General features: G+C 47.3%; 1 protein-coding gene across 5 annotated transcripts in view; it reads right to left on the bottom strand.

Annotated features, from left to right (window-relative positions):
* NF2 (NF2, moesin-ezrin-radixin like (MERLIN) tumor suppressor) overlaps nucleotides 1–15,512 on the bottom strand; it is a 61,386-nt gene that overhangs the window by 23,402 nt on the left and 22,472 nt on the right. For 3 of the 5 annotated variants that reach the window (XM_075013176.1, XM_075013178.1, XM_075013175.1), the window contains exons 7-13: nucleotides 14,200–14,275; nucleotides 13,646–13,780; nucleotides 11,014–11,088; nucleotides 9,283–9,396; nucleotides 6,836–6,958; nucleotides 6,207–6,424; nucleotides 3,221–3,326 (exon numbers count right to left, since the gene is read on the bottom strand). In XM_075013176.1, the coding sequence (XP_074869277.1) occupies nucleotides 3,221–3,326; nucleotides 6,207–6,424; nucleotides 6,836–6,958; nucleotides 9,283–9,396; nucleotides 11,014–11,088; nucleotides 13,646–13,780; nucleotides 14,200–14,275 (847 nt within the window). Of the gene's footprint in view, nucleotides 1–2,283; nucleotides 2,344–3,220; nucleotides 3,327–6,206; nucleotides 6,425–6,835; nucleotides 6,959–9,282; nucleotides 9,397–11,013; nucleotides 11,089–13,645; nucleotides 13,781–14,199; nucleotides 14,276–15,512 lie in introns of all 5 variants that reach the window. The other 2 variants (XM_075013173.1, XM_075013174.1) reach the window with 1 other exon arrangement.

Raw genomic sequence — 15,512 nt, forward strand, 5'->3', positions numbered from 1 at the left:
GTGTAGTGCTTGCAACGAATTGTTTATAATAATACCACATGAAGAATCTTTTGCATTTTTGAAGGTATGAATTACATGTGGTCGACTCCTGCTATTCAATATGTGCTTAACCTGTTTCGAAAAGGCTAGTTTGTGGTGATGGAACCATACAGGAGCCATGCTTTCAGGTGAAGTTTCTCCTGGTTCAGGTGGAGACCCTGACTGATGTAAAGAACACTTACCAAGAGCCAGCTCTCTGAAGACAAGTGCAAGAACAGGATTTCAGTACATTTCACATGACTATCCTGGAATACACATGCAGCAGAGCAAAGCAGTGAGAGAGCTAAGAGCAAAGCAGACGGGCAGAGTAATGGAAAGACAGGAGAGAGCTTTAAAATCTGCATACAGCAAAGTATTGTGGTTTATGCAAGTACAATGGTCGTACTTGCATACTGCTGACACTTGGCACCTTGGAAAATAGCAGCCTTTGGTCTGGTGCGATGTGTTCATACCTGGAGAGTTAAGCCAAGAGGCTGGAGCAGAAGCATCAGCAAACCCAGAGGGATCCTCTGCCATGTAGCTGGAAGAGTGGTAATCCACTACGTTCTCCACACTGGAAGCACTGGTGGGAAAAGGGGCCCTGCCTCTAAGGAAATGAGGCGATGTGGGAGGAAGGCAATATAACATACAGGAGGAAAAACAACTCTGTGCAAAGCCTCTAGGACAGATGCAGCTGGAGGGGTGGAGTCAAGCTTGATTCCATCCAGCAATCCTCCCTGTAATTATACTTCCATTCTATAGGCAAAATATAGCTACGCAGTCTGCTGATTAGCCCAGAATGAGACAGAGGGGGCTGTGCAGGAAAAGAGAGAACTTGCTAGTCACTGCCTTACACAAAAGACAGATCCACCAGCCGGAGGGCACTTGGAGCTGCAAGCTTCCCACAGCTGTTGATACCTGGCTGCTATGACCACTGGGCTTCCAAACCGTGATCCTCCACCATCTGGGTACAACAAAGTCATCATTAGAGTAACTGGAGCCAGGCAGCCTGTTGTACAGAGGGTGGTAAAGCTAGATGTGTTCATCAAGCAGGTTATAGAGCCAGAGCTCCACAGCATGTGCCCCAACTGTCCTACGGATGGAACAGTCCCCCATATCGAGGTTTGCACCAACCTCACCCATGGGGCCCAGGGCACCTTGGGGATTACCTGGGAGGCCTGGGAATGGCAGCAGGGGTCAGGTCTCCTGATGCTCACCAGTTTGCTCCACTTCCCACCAACACAACAAAGTGGCACGACCTGGCTGGGAGATGGCAGGGGAATGGAATGAGCTACTGGGTCGCTCTGCTTCCTGTGGCCTGCCACTGCTGAGACCGTAGGGGGAGCCTGCTTGCTGCTGCCACCCTGCACCAGGCCCCCACCCCCGAACTCTCCAAGGTCATGTTGCTCAGGAGATGGGGCTTCAGGAAAGGGGTGCCTTGCGGGAGGGAGAGGATGGAGTAGGAGCAGGGGTGGAGCAGAGAGGGAGGTTGTCCTGGCTTTTCACCTCTCTAGGGATGGCCCCGTATAAAGCACAGAGGCAGCTAGCACTCTTATTCCATCACTGCAATCTCCTTTAAGATTCTGAGCATTTGCAGGTAGCTCTGGAGAATGTGGACATGAAGTCACTTACTTCAAACCACTTTGTGGTGCTTACGTAAGGATCAAGGCCTTTCAGAGAAAAATGGAAATGCGGAAAGGTTTGGTAACTGTTCCAGATGAGATCTCTCTCTGGAGACTGTTCACATCCCTCACGGTGCATTGTCCCACCTCTAAGGGCTGACCAGCAACAGGTTAGACAGAAAGAAAACCAGGTGACTGTTGGAGGGTGGACACCACATGATGGCATTCACAGGTCCTAGTCAGACTCAGAGCAAATGAAGCGATGCCAGGAGAAAAGGAATTGCCAAACTGGATCAGAACAACTGTCATGTAGCCCAATTCTGGTATCCAATGGCATCCAGGCCCAGATGCATCAAAGGAAGGTGTGCAATCCTCTTATGAGCAGCTAGAGAGTCAGCACAGGAAGGAGAAGTTGGGTGAATGCCCTGAAGCATGAGTCTATCAGTCTTCTATCTGCTCTAAGGAAACAGACGTGCCCTTATTCACATAAGTGTTTAATCCAGTTTTGGATGGTAAGGCCTGGGCCCCAATCTAATATATATCAGAGGATTTGTCTACGAGTCTGTCTGTTCAAGAACTCCTTCTACTGGTAAGAGCTAGGACCACCAAATTCAGTAGACAGTTTCCTCTCATCTTAACTTACAGCAGTCAAGGTCTGGTTGTGCCAGGACAACGGGATGTGCCTGGAATGGGATTGCTGCTCCTAAAACCATACAGAAAGGAGACCATCACCAGGCAGGTGCAAGGGTTAACTGGGGGTGTGCTACTCCCCCCTCACCTCGGACTGCCCCTGCCCCAAGCCCCCAACACTCCAGGCATCCTTCAGTGAGGGTGGAGAGGGGAGGGCTGAATACCCCCTCCCCATCCAACAGTTCACGTGAGAACATTGCTGGCTGTTCCCCTTCATCAGGGAGCAAGGGGAAAGTGCAGAGTTTGCTGCATTCCTCAGTCTGGCTGGGGAGTGCAGGAGGAACATGAACCTAGATACGCTTTGCCTGGGAGGTATGCACCTCTCCCCTGACTGTGTCAGCTGTAGCTGCAGTGGCCATGGAGAAGTACTTCGCACCTGGCCACAAGCTGCTGGGGTAAGAGAGAACTGGGGTAAGTACCTTCTCCCCAGGGCAGCCACATAGTGAACCTTTCATCTCCAGCCCCATGTCAGAGCAATGATTCAAATGAAGCATGTATGTTTTCATTTTATTTTCCAAAAAACAAACATTAATTGAGGTAAGGACCTGAGCAGCGTTGGATAAATCTTCTAGTACTTTACATCTGTCAGCTCCACAGGTTAACAGACCAACTTTTATTTGGTTTAAGTCTGTTGTCTTTTCAATTTCATTTGTACCTCACTGCTCTTGTATTAGGAGAATGGGTAGAGGGGAGACAGAGTGAAGCAGTCTGTTGACTGCTAAAGTGCAGATCATGAGCACACGCAAGAGGAAGGAGAACTGCATACAGAGTTCCACAACAAACTAGTGCCACAGCCTGCAATGAGAAGGTCACTATGCGAAACAAAGCCCTCAGAGGAATGCTGGCCTCTTCCAGGGAACAAAAGGGAGCTGTAATACAAACACTCTTACCGTGTATGACGACTTGCTGGTGATCTCCAAGAGCTTCTGCTTAGCTCTCCGTTCAGATTCTCGAGCCTCCTGAAGGTCCTGCTTCAGCTGATCAGCCTCCTTTGCCCTACGCACAGCAATAAAAACAAGGACAGTATCAGCTTAGAGCAAGACAGGGAAAGAACAGAGTGGGGAGAAGAGGAAAAGGAGCAGCACCAAAGTGTGGGCTTATAGAGGGTTGGGATTTATCTAGCAATGAGGACTACTGAGCTGCAGAATAATTTTCAAAGGGGTGATGATGGAAACCCAAATTACTTGCAACCTTCCACTAAGGCTGGACAAATACTGAAGAAAACACACCTACACTGATGAGGATGGAGAAGACCAACTAGATGATTTAATAGGTCTTCTCCTTCTAGCTAGGATCTGTTACTACAAACAGGGCTGTTATCCATTAAATTTAGGGCAGCCTACTTTTAGGTCATTTTTATGTCAGTTTTAGTGATGGACTCCCTTTGTTTCATGCGAGGTTGGTTTAAGGGGGAGAGCAGGGGGATCAGGTTTCAGGAGTACCGGGCAAGGAGGAACTCCAAAGACACAGCAGGAGATCCAAGTCACAAAAGGGTATTTGCAAAAAGACTGAAACCTGTAGACTCTGCTCAGCCTGGCTAGATTTGGGAGGACTACTTGGGAACACAGAACTGACCAAAATCAGAGCAGAATTAGGAACCTTTGGCTTATGGAGCAGAAGCTTTGGTCTTCTGAGTAATCATCTACTAAGCGTTGTTTAAAAGGAACAGAGGAAAATGCCAACAAGTCCTTCATAGACTTTAACATGCCAATCTCAGAGCCCAAGGGTTCTACTGCTCCCATTTATCCCTGACATATGGCAGTTCCTGAGCACATTCCCTGGATAGAAGGCAAACAGAAGGGATGAGGAGACAGAGAAGGAAGCCTTCACTGCTAAATCAGAATTTACAGGGAGCTCAAGACTGGGAAGGGATGGATGGGTAAAGTTACCGAACAAGCAAGAAGGCTGAAGTCCAATTCACTCTTAAGTGATAACAGGAAGGAAGTTAGTGGTGTTTTTTAATTCACTCACTAATTCAACATGCGACAGGAGCTGGCATACCAGGCTGCAAACACGAGGCCTAAGTGAAAGCAGTATGTACAGAATGAACGAACTACAAAGGTGGATAGGCAGTTGGCTAGATCGTCAGGCTCAATGGAGAATGAAGGTCAGCGGTTTTGCTTGTAGCTCATGCTTTGTTTTGGCTTGTTGTTTCTTTCTGGTCAGCTTCCAGCAAAGAGGGGGTGAAAGAAAGAAAGTTCAGGGGGTGGCACAGCAGGCCCAACACAGTCTCAAAATCAAGGCTGCCCTCTGGGAGCATGTAGGCACATAGAGTGTTGGGGTTCTTTTAGAGACTGACTTGGTTTTGGCTTTGGTTTGAAATAGGATTAGCTTAATTTCTGGCTTAGTGTGAAAGTTGAGCGCTTCTTTACAGCATGGGAAAGTTGGCAGCTGGCAAGCTCAGTATCTACTTGGCAGCTGGTATCAAGCAGACTGCCTCAGGAGTCAGTCCTGGCTGGTTTTGTTCAACATCTTCTTTAATGTTCCAGATGTGGGGATGGATTGCACCCTCAGCTACATCATGGATAACACTAAGATAGGGGGAGAGGTAGATACGCTGTAGTGTTGCAGGGGGTGACCTGGAAAAATTGGAGGATTGAGACAAAAAAAACTTTGATGAGGGCACTCACTATTGGGCACTGGTGAGGCCACACCTGGAGTACTGCACCCAGTTTTGGGTCCCCCCCACTACAGAAAGGATGTGGATAAACTGAAGAGAGTCCAGTGGTGGGCAAAAAATTTTTTATGGGGCTGGGGCACGTGACTTGCAAGGAGAGGCTGAGGGAACTGGAATTAATCTGCAGAAGAAAAGAGTTGGGGGAAGGATTTGATAGCAGTCTTCAACCACCAGGAGGGAACAGGAAGGGAAGTTTCTAAGGAGGATAGAGCCAGGCTGTTCTCAGTGGTGGCACATGATGGAACAAGGAGCAATTGTCTCAAGTTGCAGTGATGAAGTCTAGGTTGGCTATTAGCAAAAACTATTTCACTGGGAGGGTGGTGAAGCACTGGAGTGGGTTACTTGGCACAGCGGTGGAATTTCCATCCTTAGAGGTTTTTAATGCCAACCTTGACAAAGCCCTGGCTGCGATGATTTAGTTGGGGTTGGTCCAGCTTTGAGCAGGGGTTGGACTAGGTGACCTCCTGAGGTCTCCAACTGTAATCTTCAATGACTCTAACATGCCAAAGGGACTCTGGCACAAAGGGTCCCCAGGCCCAACGTGCAACAAAAATCCAAAAGCTTCACAACTAGTTGAGAAGGCAAGAGATCTGGGACTGCAACACAGGAGTTTGGGGCCAGGGCTTGCGGGGGGGAGGGAAAGGGAAGAGGGAGGAATGGTGAAATTAGTGCAGTATCTAGTAAAACACGAGTGTTATAAATTAATGGAGTCAAATACTTTGGCAAATACAACAGGTGTTTATCAAGGAGCCATAGGATCAGCAAGAGAATCTGGGCCAACGGCTGCGCAATCTAACTAGTGCTCCAAGATGAGCCAGAGAAGAAGATTCCTATGGGATACTGGGAAAGGCAGACTATATTCCGGCCATCCACCAAAGCCAGTAGTTGAAAGTCCCTCTGCTGGTTCTCTCTCTCAGGAATTCTCCAACATTAGGCTCAAATACATGAAAATTAAGGAGACCTGATACATTCATAAACTTTCAACAGCAGCCTAATTGGGATAACCAGAGCTGCCTAAAGAAGAAACTAGTTTGGTCTTGTGGGCGCTAGGCATCACATGTCTGGGATACCAAGGGCTCATAGCACACAGTGTGGAAGGCCTGTATAAAGCTGCGACCCCAGGATGCTGCACCAGCTGCATTCACTGGGAAATCAGGGAGGGGGAGGACGGAAGCAGGTGAAGAGTTCCTCCCTCTGACCTTCTTTCAGATTCTTCTGCCATCTTCAATGCCAACATCTCTGCCTCCAGCACTTTCTGTTCCATTAACCGTTTCTCCTCCTCTGTCCGGATCGCCGTGGCTTTGATCCGCTGCATTTCCTGCTCTGCCTCAGCGGCTTTCTGAGCTAGTAGTTTAGCTTCTTCTTCTGTGATCTGGGCTTTTTCAGCCAGCAAATCTGCTGTCTCTTCAGACCTCATCTGGAAACCAAAACATCCAGGGGTGTCAGAATGTACAAGATCCCCATCTTGACATGTCCTAGATTCCCATGGTAGGGACTTGAAGTCCCCTACCCCATCTTTTAACTTTGATCCACATGACTCAAATTCTACATTTCCATAATTCTTGCAGTGCCCTGCTCATTGTACAATAAACTCCCAGACAAGACTGATACTCGCAGGCTCTCTGCCTCCATTAATGCTCTACAGTGACCCTGTCACAGCAGAGCCCTCACACCACACCACTCAAGAGACCCATATGCCTTTCTAATCCCTGTTCACCAGCCATGGCTTAAGAATAGCCCCAGAATGCACAGTGTACAGTCACTGACTTCAGCAAGAGAAGTCAGGAACACGTGTAGTGGCTGGAGAATGACCAACACCAAGACATACCAGAGCCTCATTGGCCATAGTCGCCTCTTCCTTTAACTGCAACAACCTCCGCTCCAACTCATCCCTTGTTCGCTCTGCTTCTTCCCTCATCTGCTTCTCTCGAGCTAGTCGCTGTCGTTCCATCTAGGGAGATGAGAGGAGGAGGAAAGGAACTAGCAAACATTAGAATAACCAACATGCTCCGTGTTCCCTAGTATGGTGCATTTCACGGACAGGATAGGCACATTGTCTAGGGACAGGAGAGCACTCAGAGGAGCAAGATCACCTCTTTCTGCTCCAGCTTACCCATTTGTCAGCTAGGGATATCTCCCCACCACAAGCAAACAGGTCTATTAATAAGTGAAGCACTTCGTGATCCTAGGATGACAAGGATGGTTCAAAGAATGGGGACCGCTGTCATTTTCAGACACAACACATAATGCTTAATACACTGGAAATTTTTCCCCATTCCATTCATTTAGTGGCTAGACAAGAACACGTGTGATTATCTACTGTGCAATTCCTATAAGAGGAGGCAGATTACTGGCACATTACAAGTCAGTCACGGTACTTCTTCACGTGAGAAAGAGCCCGTGAGGCCTGCTCCGAGATAGCCTAATCCCTCCCAGTGGCATCCAGGAGACTGCACAGCACACCTCCTGCCTCTGAAAGCACCTGGCCTTCATTATTTCAAGCAGCAGCTGCACACTATACAACTCAGCCACCTCCGCTAACCAAGCGGTGGAAGTGAATGCAAAACCAGTTCATTCAGTACCTCTCCAGGTCCCACCCCCCCACCCATATACTGAGTTCAAGGAGCCGAACAAGGTGGCAAGCCCTCTCTCCGTGACCCTCAGACACTGGCTACGATATGAGAGCAGGACATCCGCTGCTTAAGAGTGGTGCATATTAAGAGATGTCCTTTATCAATTATCGCTTGTCACGATCAGGATCCCATTCAAGGCTTCCAGGGGCTCAGGACATGAGACAGCTGCCCAAAGGAGTTCACACAGAACACCTGGCATGCATGGAGTGAGAACACACCAGGGAGGGCAGCAAACCTCCACATTTCTTATATGGCCTCCTGGAAAGGGCACTGGGCTGTCCATGAGGCAACTTGGGTTTAATAAACAGCTCTGCCATTGGCCTGTGGGGTGGCTTTGGGCAAGTCACTTTCCCGCCATCAAAGGAGTTCATGATCCTGACCTCCTCTCCAAAGCACCACGAGACCAATGGATTAAATGTGCTAGATGCGGGACGGGTACTATTAACCCTCACTCGGAACCTCCTTGCGAAACCTCTAGGCATTTCATCTCAAATTCACTCATAAGCATGAGCCCACACCTCCTGAGCCACAGGGTCACTTTCCTGGTAACTCTTCCCAAACTCCTTGACCCCTACCAGGCGGTCACCCAGGGCTTCTCAGTTCTTCCTGGCTTCATTCAGACAAGTCTTCCATATACCTGAAGGAGGCCATCAAATTGCAAACACTGCTCCCTTCCCCACTAGCCCCTGAAGGCTCCTGGTCACTCACCATCCTCAACCTCTGGGAGGATTGCCTGGGTCTCCTTTCAGCATGCCAGCACCATTCCTATACTGGCCAGAGGTGCCAATGTTACATGCAAGCATTCTTGCCTTCCACCAAAGAAGAGGGTGCTGCATCTGCCATGCTCTGAGCTTAGGAAGCTGAAGAAAGGACAACTCGACATATGCTCTGGTGTCGTGCAGAGACCTATCAGGAGGCTGGGCAAAGTACTTGGTTCTGTCCCGCAAGCTTCTGCAAAAAATCCCAGCAGACATGTCCAAATCCAAGAGCCACACACTTGTGTTTAAAGTCTCTCGGTGCAGCTGGCTGATACTGCTGCTATCTAGTGGCTTAGCCAGAAATGAACATTTATATTCTAAGCAGCAGCACTGATTAGCTGTGTGGGTTTCAGTGTGTAGAAAAGGTCTATGAACAGACAACAATGATTCATACAACCCAATTTGCTGTATATGTTCATTGGCAACAAGCTGCTGCTTGTGATGCATCGTTCCTGCCGCCTGACCTGTGGCGGATCAAGGCCAGACCAAATCAGCATGCAGGCTGCATGCTCCAAAATGTCGCCACGCATTCTATCACCATCTAATTAGGAAAGGACTGCACAGAGCAATGGCAAAGAATGGTTGGTGCCTTAATTACAACCATCCTCCCCAAGACAGGACAACTTTGGTGCTGCAGCACTAGGTGGACAGATGCAAACATACGTACATTGTGCCAGGTCACCCTTTTGCCCCCAAGCCTAGAGTCTGGTGAGCTGGCAGCCCTGTGTAAGAACTACCGATAGGAACAGTGCAGGCTACCAACTGAACTGCTCAGCAGGGTCTGCCGTGCGGGTGGTTTGTGCTATTCTGGAGGCTCTTCCCTCCTGGTATATTTATGCTTTGGATTTTGGCTCCCATCTGGTTTGTATTATAAGGTGTCTCACCTGCTTTCTTGCCTTCTCCTCCCTTGCCTGAGCTTTCATCTGCTGGACCTCCAGTGAGTCTGCCTTCCTCCTCCTCATGAATAGATCATGGTTTCCAATGCACAGCTGAAGAATCTGCCCCAGTCAAAGGTAATGGGGAAGGAAAGAACCGAACACACACATACTTGAATGACATGACCTGTACTGTCAGCACAAAGCCAAAGTTCTTAATACTTACTGTTGATATAGCACCTTCATCCATGGATCCAAAAGCACTTAAAACTATCATTATCCCCATTCTACAGATGGGGAAACAAAGGCACAGGAAGGTGGTCAGTTACCTTCAGGACTAAAACCCAATGCAGTTTAATATGTGCTAGATCACACCACCCTGTTGGGGTCTAAGACCACAATAGGATGAGGTTTACTGCACCATAAAAACGTATCTTCAGTCTCAGTGCAGATGGGTGACAAGAGAGAATGGCTACCCAATGCACAGTTTTCAACTTGCTTGCACCAACCAACCTGGAGCAGGATCACAGCCTTACTGAAGGCAGTCAGCCATGCCTGCTGCACAGCCTGTGGAGCAACATACTTGACTTTAGCACTCAAAGGAAGAGGATGATCAGAAAACTGACAATAGTGGAAGAATAGTAGAAAAAAGCTTAAGGGCAAATGAAAACTCTACCTCTTCCCTTAGACTTCTCTTTAAGGGCCTTATTCAGACCTCCCCTATGCTGGTATAAAACAGAACTAAAAACAGTAAAGTCAGTGGAGCTACCCCAGTGAAAGACTCAGGAGAGTGCAGTAAGAATAAGGCCCAAGGACTAGGCCCTGCCTTGGCAAGGTAACAGTACCTTTCCTGAGACTACAGTAGGTGCAGGGCAGGCTATGTTGGCATTAGAGTCAGGCAGAAATCCCTCTGCCTACCCCAAGCAAAGCCAAAGTATACTGCAATACCCTCTACAGAGTACCGCTGAGTAATTGGGGTATTACAGATTCTAGGTCAGATTTTCAAGAGCCAGCAGTTCTTACTTATCTCAGAATGTGCTGCTAAAAGTCCAGTCATTAATCTGGATACTCAACAGGCACTGCTGGTTCTGAGCAATTTCTTAGGTGATGTTCTGGCCGTAAACTTCAGCATCAAAATAGACATTATCGTGTAAAGTGGCTCTCCCACTCCAGTCTTTCATAAATGGCCATAAGTAGCATGAATGCAATGGATTGGATATAGCCCCTCTCTTCAGACAATCACTTCTCATGACTCAAGGGATGGGACTTAACAGAGGCTCTGGACTGACCAGCACAGACCAGTTAGTGTTTTATGGCAGACACTGTATCAGAGCAGCCTGCAGAAGCCCCATGGAAGCAAAGGCGATTCGGGGAACAGTGGAGATGGGAACATTTGATTTGCAGGGCAGGACAGATGTAACCAGAAAGCTCCATAAACAGGATAAATGGAAGAGATGGGGAGAAATTCCATGAAAGAGCTTGACTCTTCCCTGCCTCACTCAGAATCACAGGGTTCAAAGAGACCTCAAGAGGACCTCAACCTCAATCCCCACCCCCAGACACTATGAATTCTTGATCAGAGAGAAAACCCTGGATAAGACCTGCACTAATCACCAAGTCCAGTTTGCTACCCCTGACAGTAGCCAAGATGCTTGAAAGAATACTGCTTCACATTGCCTACACAGCCATCCTCAAGAGCCACTGCTGCAAGCAATAAAATCACCATGCCTGAGAACTTACCAGCTTATTCACACGCAGCTTTGATGAATTGAATTTAAAGACATCGATCTTTTTGTCCAATGGCTTAATTGTAAACTGAAAGGAGAGGAAAAAGAAAGAAGTGATCAGAGACTGGAACAAAGCAGGACAGCAGGAAGAAATGAACAGTGGGGAGGCAAGAGCAGGTCAATGGACTGTTGGACAATTCAGTCTGAGAGCAGTCTCCTGGCTTCCTGCCAAGCAGGCTAGCTAGGATCAAAAGCAATCAAGAACTGCTGTTCCTCGTCAAGTGCCTCCCAGAAGCAATGTCCTCAAGCTACAGGAACAGAGCAGGGCTCCAAACACCAACACCACTAACACTAAACTAAGGAGTTAAAATTGATTATAGAAAATGAAACAGACCAGTTCCCTGTCCTGTCTGAGGGTATTGCACTAAGGAAAGGAGTGACAGTACCTTTACGAAAGATGAGCAAATTAGCTGTTTAATTTTTTTGGCTACAGGGGACTAGGAACAGGCATTGTGGCCCATCAGGGTAGAAGAACCAGTCTGAACTGACTTCTGGGTTGGTGCTTAATTAAAACACACAGAGATGGAAACAAACAATTCTATTTAGGCTCAACAGAATGGGACTTTTTAATGTAGATACAATCTTGACGGATAATACTGATGTTTATTTTTAAGTATTTTTCAACATATATTGATTTTAAAAATTCACAACTGCAGGAAACTTGGTGTTTCAGACATCAGGGGGTTAGGCAATTTAATCTCAGCATCCACTGAGATCGATAAATTTTAAGCTTTTTGATCATTAAGACAAACTGTCAACAGCACATGACAAAATATACAAAATAAACATCCTTAAATCAAACTAAAGTTCTCAAGCGTAATTTCTCTTTGTCTATCTGAGAATTTTGATTATTGACACACCGTTTTTCACTGGTTTGTGCGTATGTGGAGAAACTGACATTTACTGATAAAAATCTAATCCTTCCAAGCCTAATTATATTCCATCCACGAATCTAGTCTCTCCCCCCAAGCCATGAGGGCCAGCATGTGATTGTTCCACACACACTGGTCTCCCAGATACCGACTAATTTAACCTTATGGTACAGGCGTTCCTTTGAGACAGCAGAGCTCAAATTTCAACCCTAAACAATTTCATCTACTCTTTGTGTTTACTGCATTTGAGCTACTTCACAACTACAACCAGCCCTCCCTGGCTTGAGATGACATGAAACTAGTGATATTGCCAAGGAGGGGGGTTCAAGCATCATGGTGCTGCGAGCCATACCATAATCCAAATGGATGGGGCAAGGTTAACAAAATGATACTCTCTAAGATCAGTGCAGTTCTAGAGGTCCTTCCTCCTCCCCCACAAAAAAAGACCTGCTTATGCACAAGGGTTGTCTGTACAAAGATCAAAGATTAAAGCAGGCCAGTACATTGTATTGCATAAAGAATTCAGCAGAACTGATCTTGGCAAACTGACAAAATAATACAAACTAAGTCTCTCCCATAGGCTGGCAGGCATGAACTTTTTTGAAGTTTAACTCCAACACTGTTATTCACTAATGGATGAAAAGTGCAGTGCAGTACTACATGCAGTTGATCATTGTTATAACAGATTAAACACCTCCACTGTGTCAATAAAGCTATCACACACTGCTATTAAACCTGCTTACTAACACGTCAAGTCAATTTGTGTCATCTTATTACAAGGAATACTGACATGATAGAAGGTGACAGTGCCTTTCCCCAGGAGAAAGATCTATTCCAGTCTACTCTGTCAAGGCCTGCTAGAAGCTGCTTCAGCCCTCAGATTTCTTTAGTGGTGCATGACCAGGGAGCTTTCACTGCGCTGACCTGCATATGTGCGAAAAAGAGTCTTAAGAAGAAAAAAATGTGTTTGGGCTGTTGCTCTCAAAGGACAGCGTTAGTTTTAAAGTCCAAATATAAAGGAATTAAATCATGTGCTACTCACTTAATGGCAATTGCATAAACTCAACTGAAGTCAGCAATCTTTATTTTTTTGCCTTCAATGATACCATGTTTAAAACTTTAAAAAAAAAAAGTTAACTCCTTAGTCTAGTATTCGTGGTGCTGGTGTTTGAATTACAACTATTCAGGCAATTCCATAGGTGTTCCTTAGGTATGATACCTAAGAAAAGGTTCAATCAGTTGCACCAAGCTTGGAAGCCTGAAAGTTGGAAAACTCAGAGCATTATAATGTAACAGTAAGAGCCAAAAGCTCTTCTTATCAGCAATATACTTAATTATACTTCACAATGCCAGGACATATTCACAGTAAGACAAGAGCCTCCTCTTCCAGACTTTCAGAAGGCTGGCTGAACACACTAGACTAGAGGCAGTTTTCTCTTTTATATGGTTAAACAAAGATTTGGTAAATGCTCTAAAAAAAAAAAACAAAAAACACACACAACAAAGAATAGCTTGGGGGCTAGGCTCTTGAATGCCTGCTTTCAAAAACCATACAAAAGGCTGGAATTAATGGTTGTACTGGAAAGCCTGTGACCGCTTTGGCTGTGACTTTGATGGCAAATGGAAATGAAATAGGTGATAAAGAAAGCCCCCTGATTTGTTAAGGCATCCTCACTGGTATATGTACTCAGAATGAGGGCAGATGTGCCCTACCTCCTTATCACTGTAAGAGATATTCCGGATCTCATTCCATGGAAAGGAGATTTTGGGAGTCAGCCTGTTTTCTGGGTCGTAGATGTGAAGCCCCAAGGCATCAACTCCAAGCAGCAGTTCAGTACCTTTCTTATTCTGCAGGAGAGATGAACAGAGCAGAACACCATTTCCACTTAAAGCAGGAAGATTTTTATTTAGCTCAGGGAGGATCTGACAACCCCTTACATTCTACTAGTTTCATCCAGCCCTGACCAGGGATCCAACACCTACTATCCCAGAGAGGATCCTGCTTCCCAGGCCCCAGCCTCAGTTCGCTACAGTAGTGACTCATTCACTCATCCTTTTGGGAGGCTTCTGGCAGCAGCTGATCCAATCCCCACTCACAGATAAAATACCATAGGAGTTCCAGACAGTAGTCTCAAGGGAGAGTTGGAAAGAGAACATTTAATACCAGAAGAATCCCTGTCATCTGCCTCTCTCACTACCCGTCCCCTGCACCAGACACACAATGAACTCAAAATGCCTTGAGGACACGACTCAAAGCCTGGACTCACCCTAATTGCAAAGTAGTTTACGCCATACATCTCCAAGTCCTGAGCGATCTTCAAATATTCCATTTCAGCTTCATCTCTGTCAGATAAAAATCAAGGCCAAAGTTACTGACAAGAAAAGAAAGGGGGGAACAGCACCTTCTAAGCAGGTGGGAGGGTCCTTATTCTGGGTTGGCAGGGCCACTGATCCTCAGAAAAATCACTCAGGGGCCACACACCTCACTGACATGATCCCTGACTGAAAAACAGGGAAACAAAGACGCTCCCCTCATACATCAGCCCACAACCCACAGGGCGCCAGACCCAGGGAGTTCTGGGGACTGCCTTAGGCTCTGGGGCGGGGTGAAAAAGGAGGGGTTCTGTGTGGGAGGGGCTGCCAGGAAGCAGGCTTGGGGTGTGGGCAGGAGGTAGGCACACGAGTGGACTGGAGATACGGGATCTGGGCAGATGCGTGGGTGTGAAGGGAGATGGAGGAGTGGGACAGGGTGGGCATCTGGGCAGGAGGAGGAGTGCAAGAGCAAAGTGTGAGTGGGGATCTGGGAAGGAGTAGGATGTAGTAGTGGGGTGGTGGGTGCAGGGCATGACAATGGGGGGTGCTCACCTGCCTAGCTCCCCAGGACACATGTGGCTCCGTGTACCCTGCCATTCCCAGGCACCACTTCCCATTACTCCTACTGGACACAATTCCAGCCAGCCAGAGCAGTGTGGGGAAAGCCTCCAGACAGCACCTCCTTGCACTGCTGTTCCCAGACTAGCGGAGGGGGAGCAACAGTGCACAGAGACACTTCTTCCTGGGCTAGATCCATCTCTAACTTGCCTGACTCTACCCTGTGAGGCTCGGGACTCCACACGCCCCATCCCGCAGCCGGCTGGAGCTGGAGTGCAGGTGAGGAGCCCCAAGCTTTGCGGACTAGATCTGGGCAAGCTGTGGGCCAGATCCAGCCCGTGGGCCATAGGTTCCCGATCCCTGTTAAGCTTTGAAGGCACATAATTCTTTGGAACCAGGACTTTTCCTATTGCAAAGGTCACACCTGTTTCCCAGCATGTGGATAAAGATCCCAGCAAACCTAGTTTGTATCTTACCTGCATCCTAATGCCCAGTAGAGACAGCACTATATATGTGACCTTTCAAGCCCTGCCTGGTCTCTGCCCCCAATCCCTTCAACAGACTCCATTTGGGCAGGCTTGGTTTCACACAGCTCTTGTTTTGTGCTCATCCAAAGGAGGAGTGTACTGTCCAGTGAGCGTGTAACTACCCATACTCATCTGTCCAACAAGGAACGGCTCATCTGGGACCATCCTCTGGACCTCATCAA

Source organism: Carettochelys insculpta, chromosome 18, assembly GCF_033958435.1.
Source record: "Carettochelys insculpta isolate YL-2023 chromosome 18, ASM3395843v1, whole genome shotgun sequence".
NCBI classification, from domain to species: Eukaryota; Metazoa; Chordata; order Testudines; family Carettochelyidae; genus Carettochelys; species Carettochelys insculpta.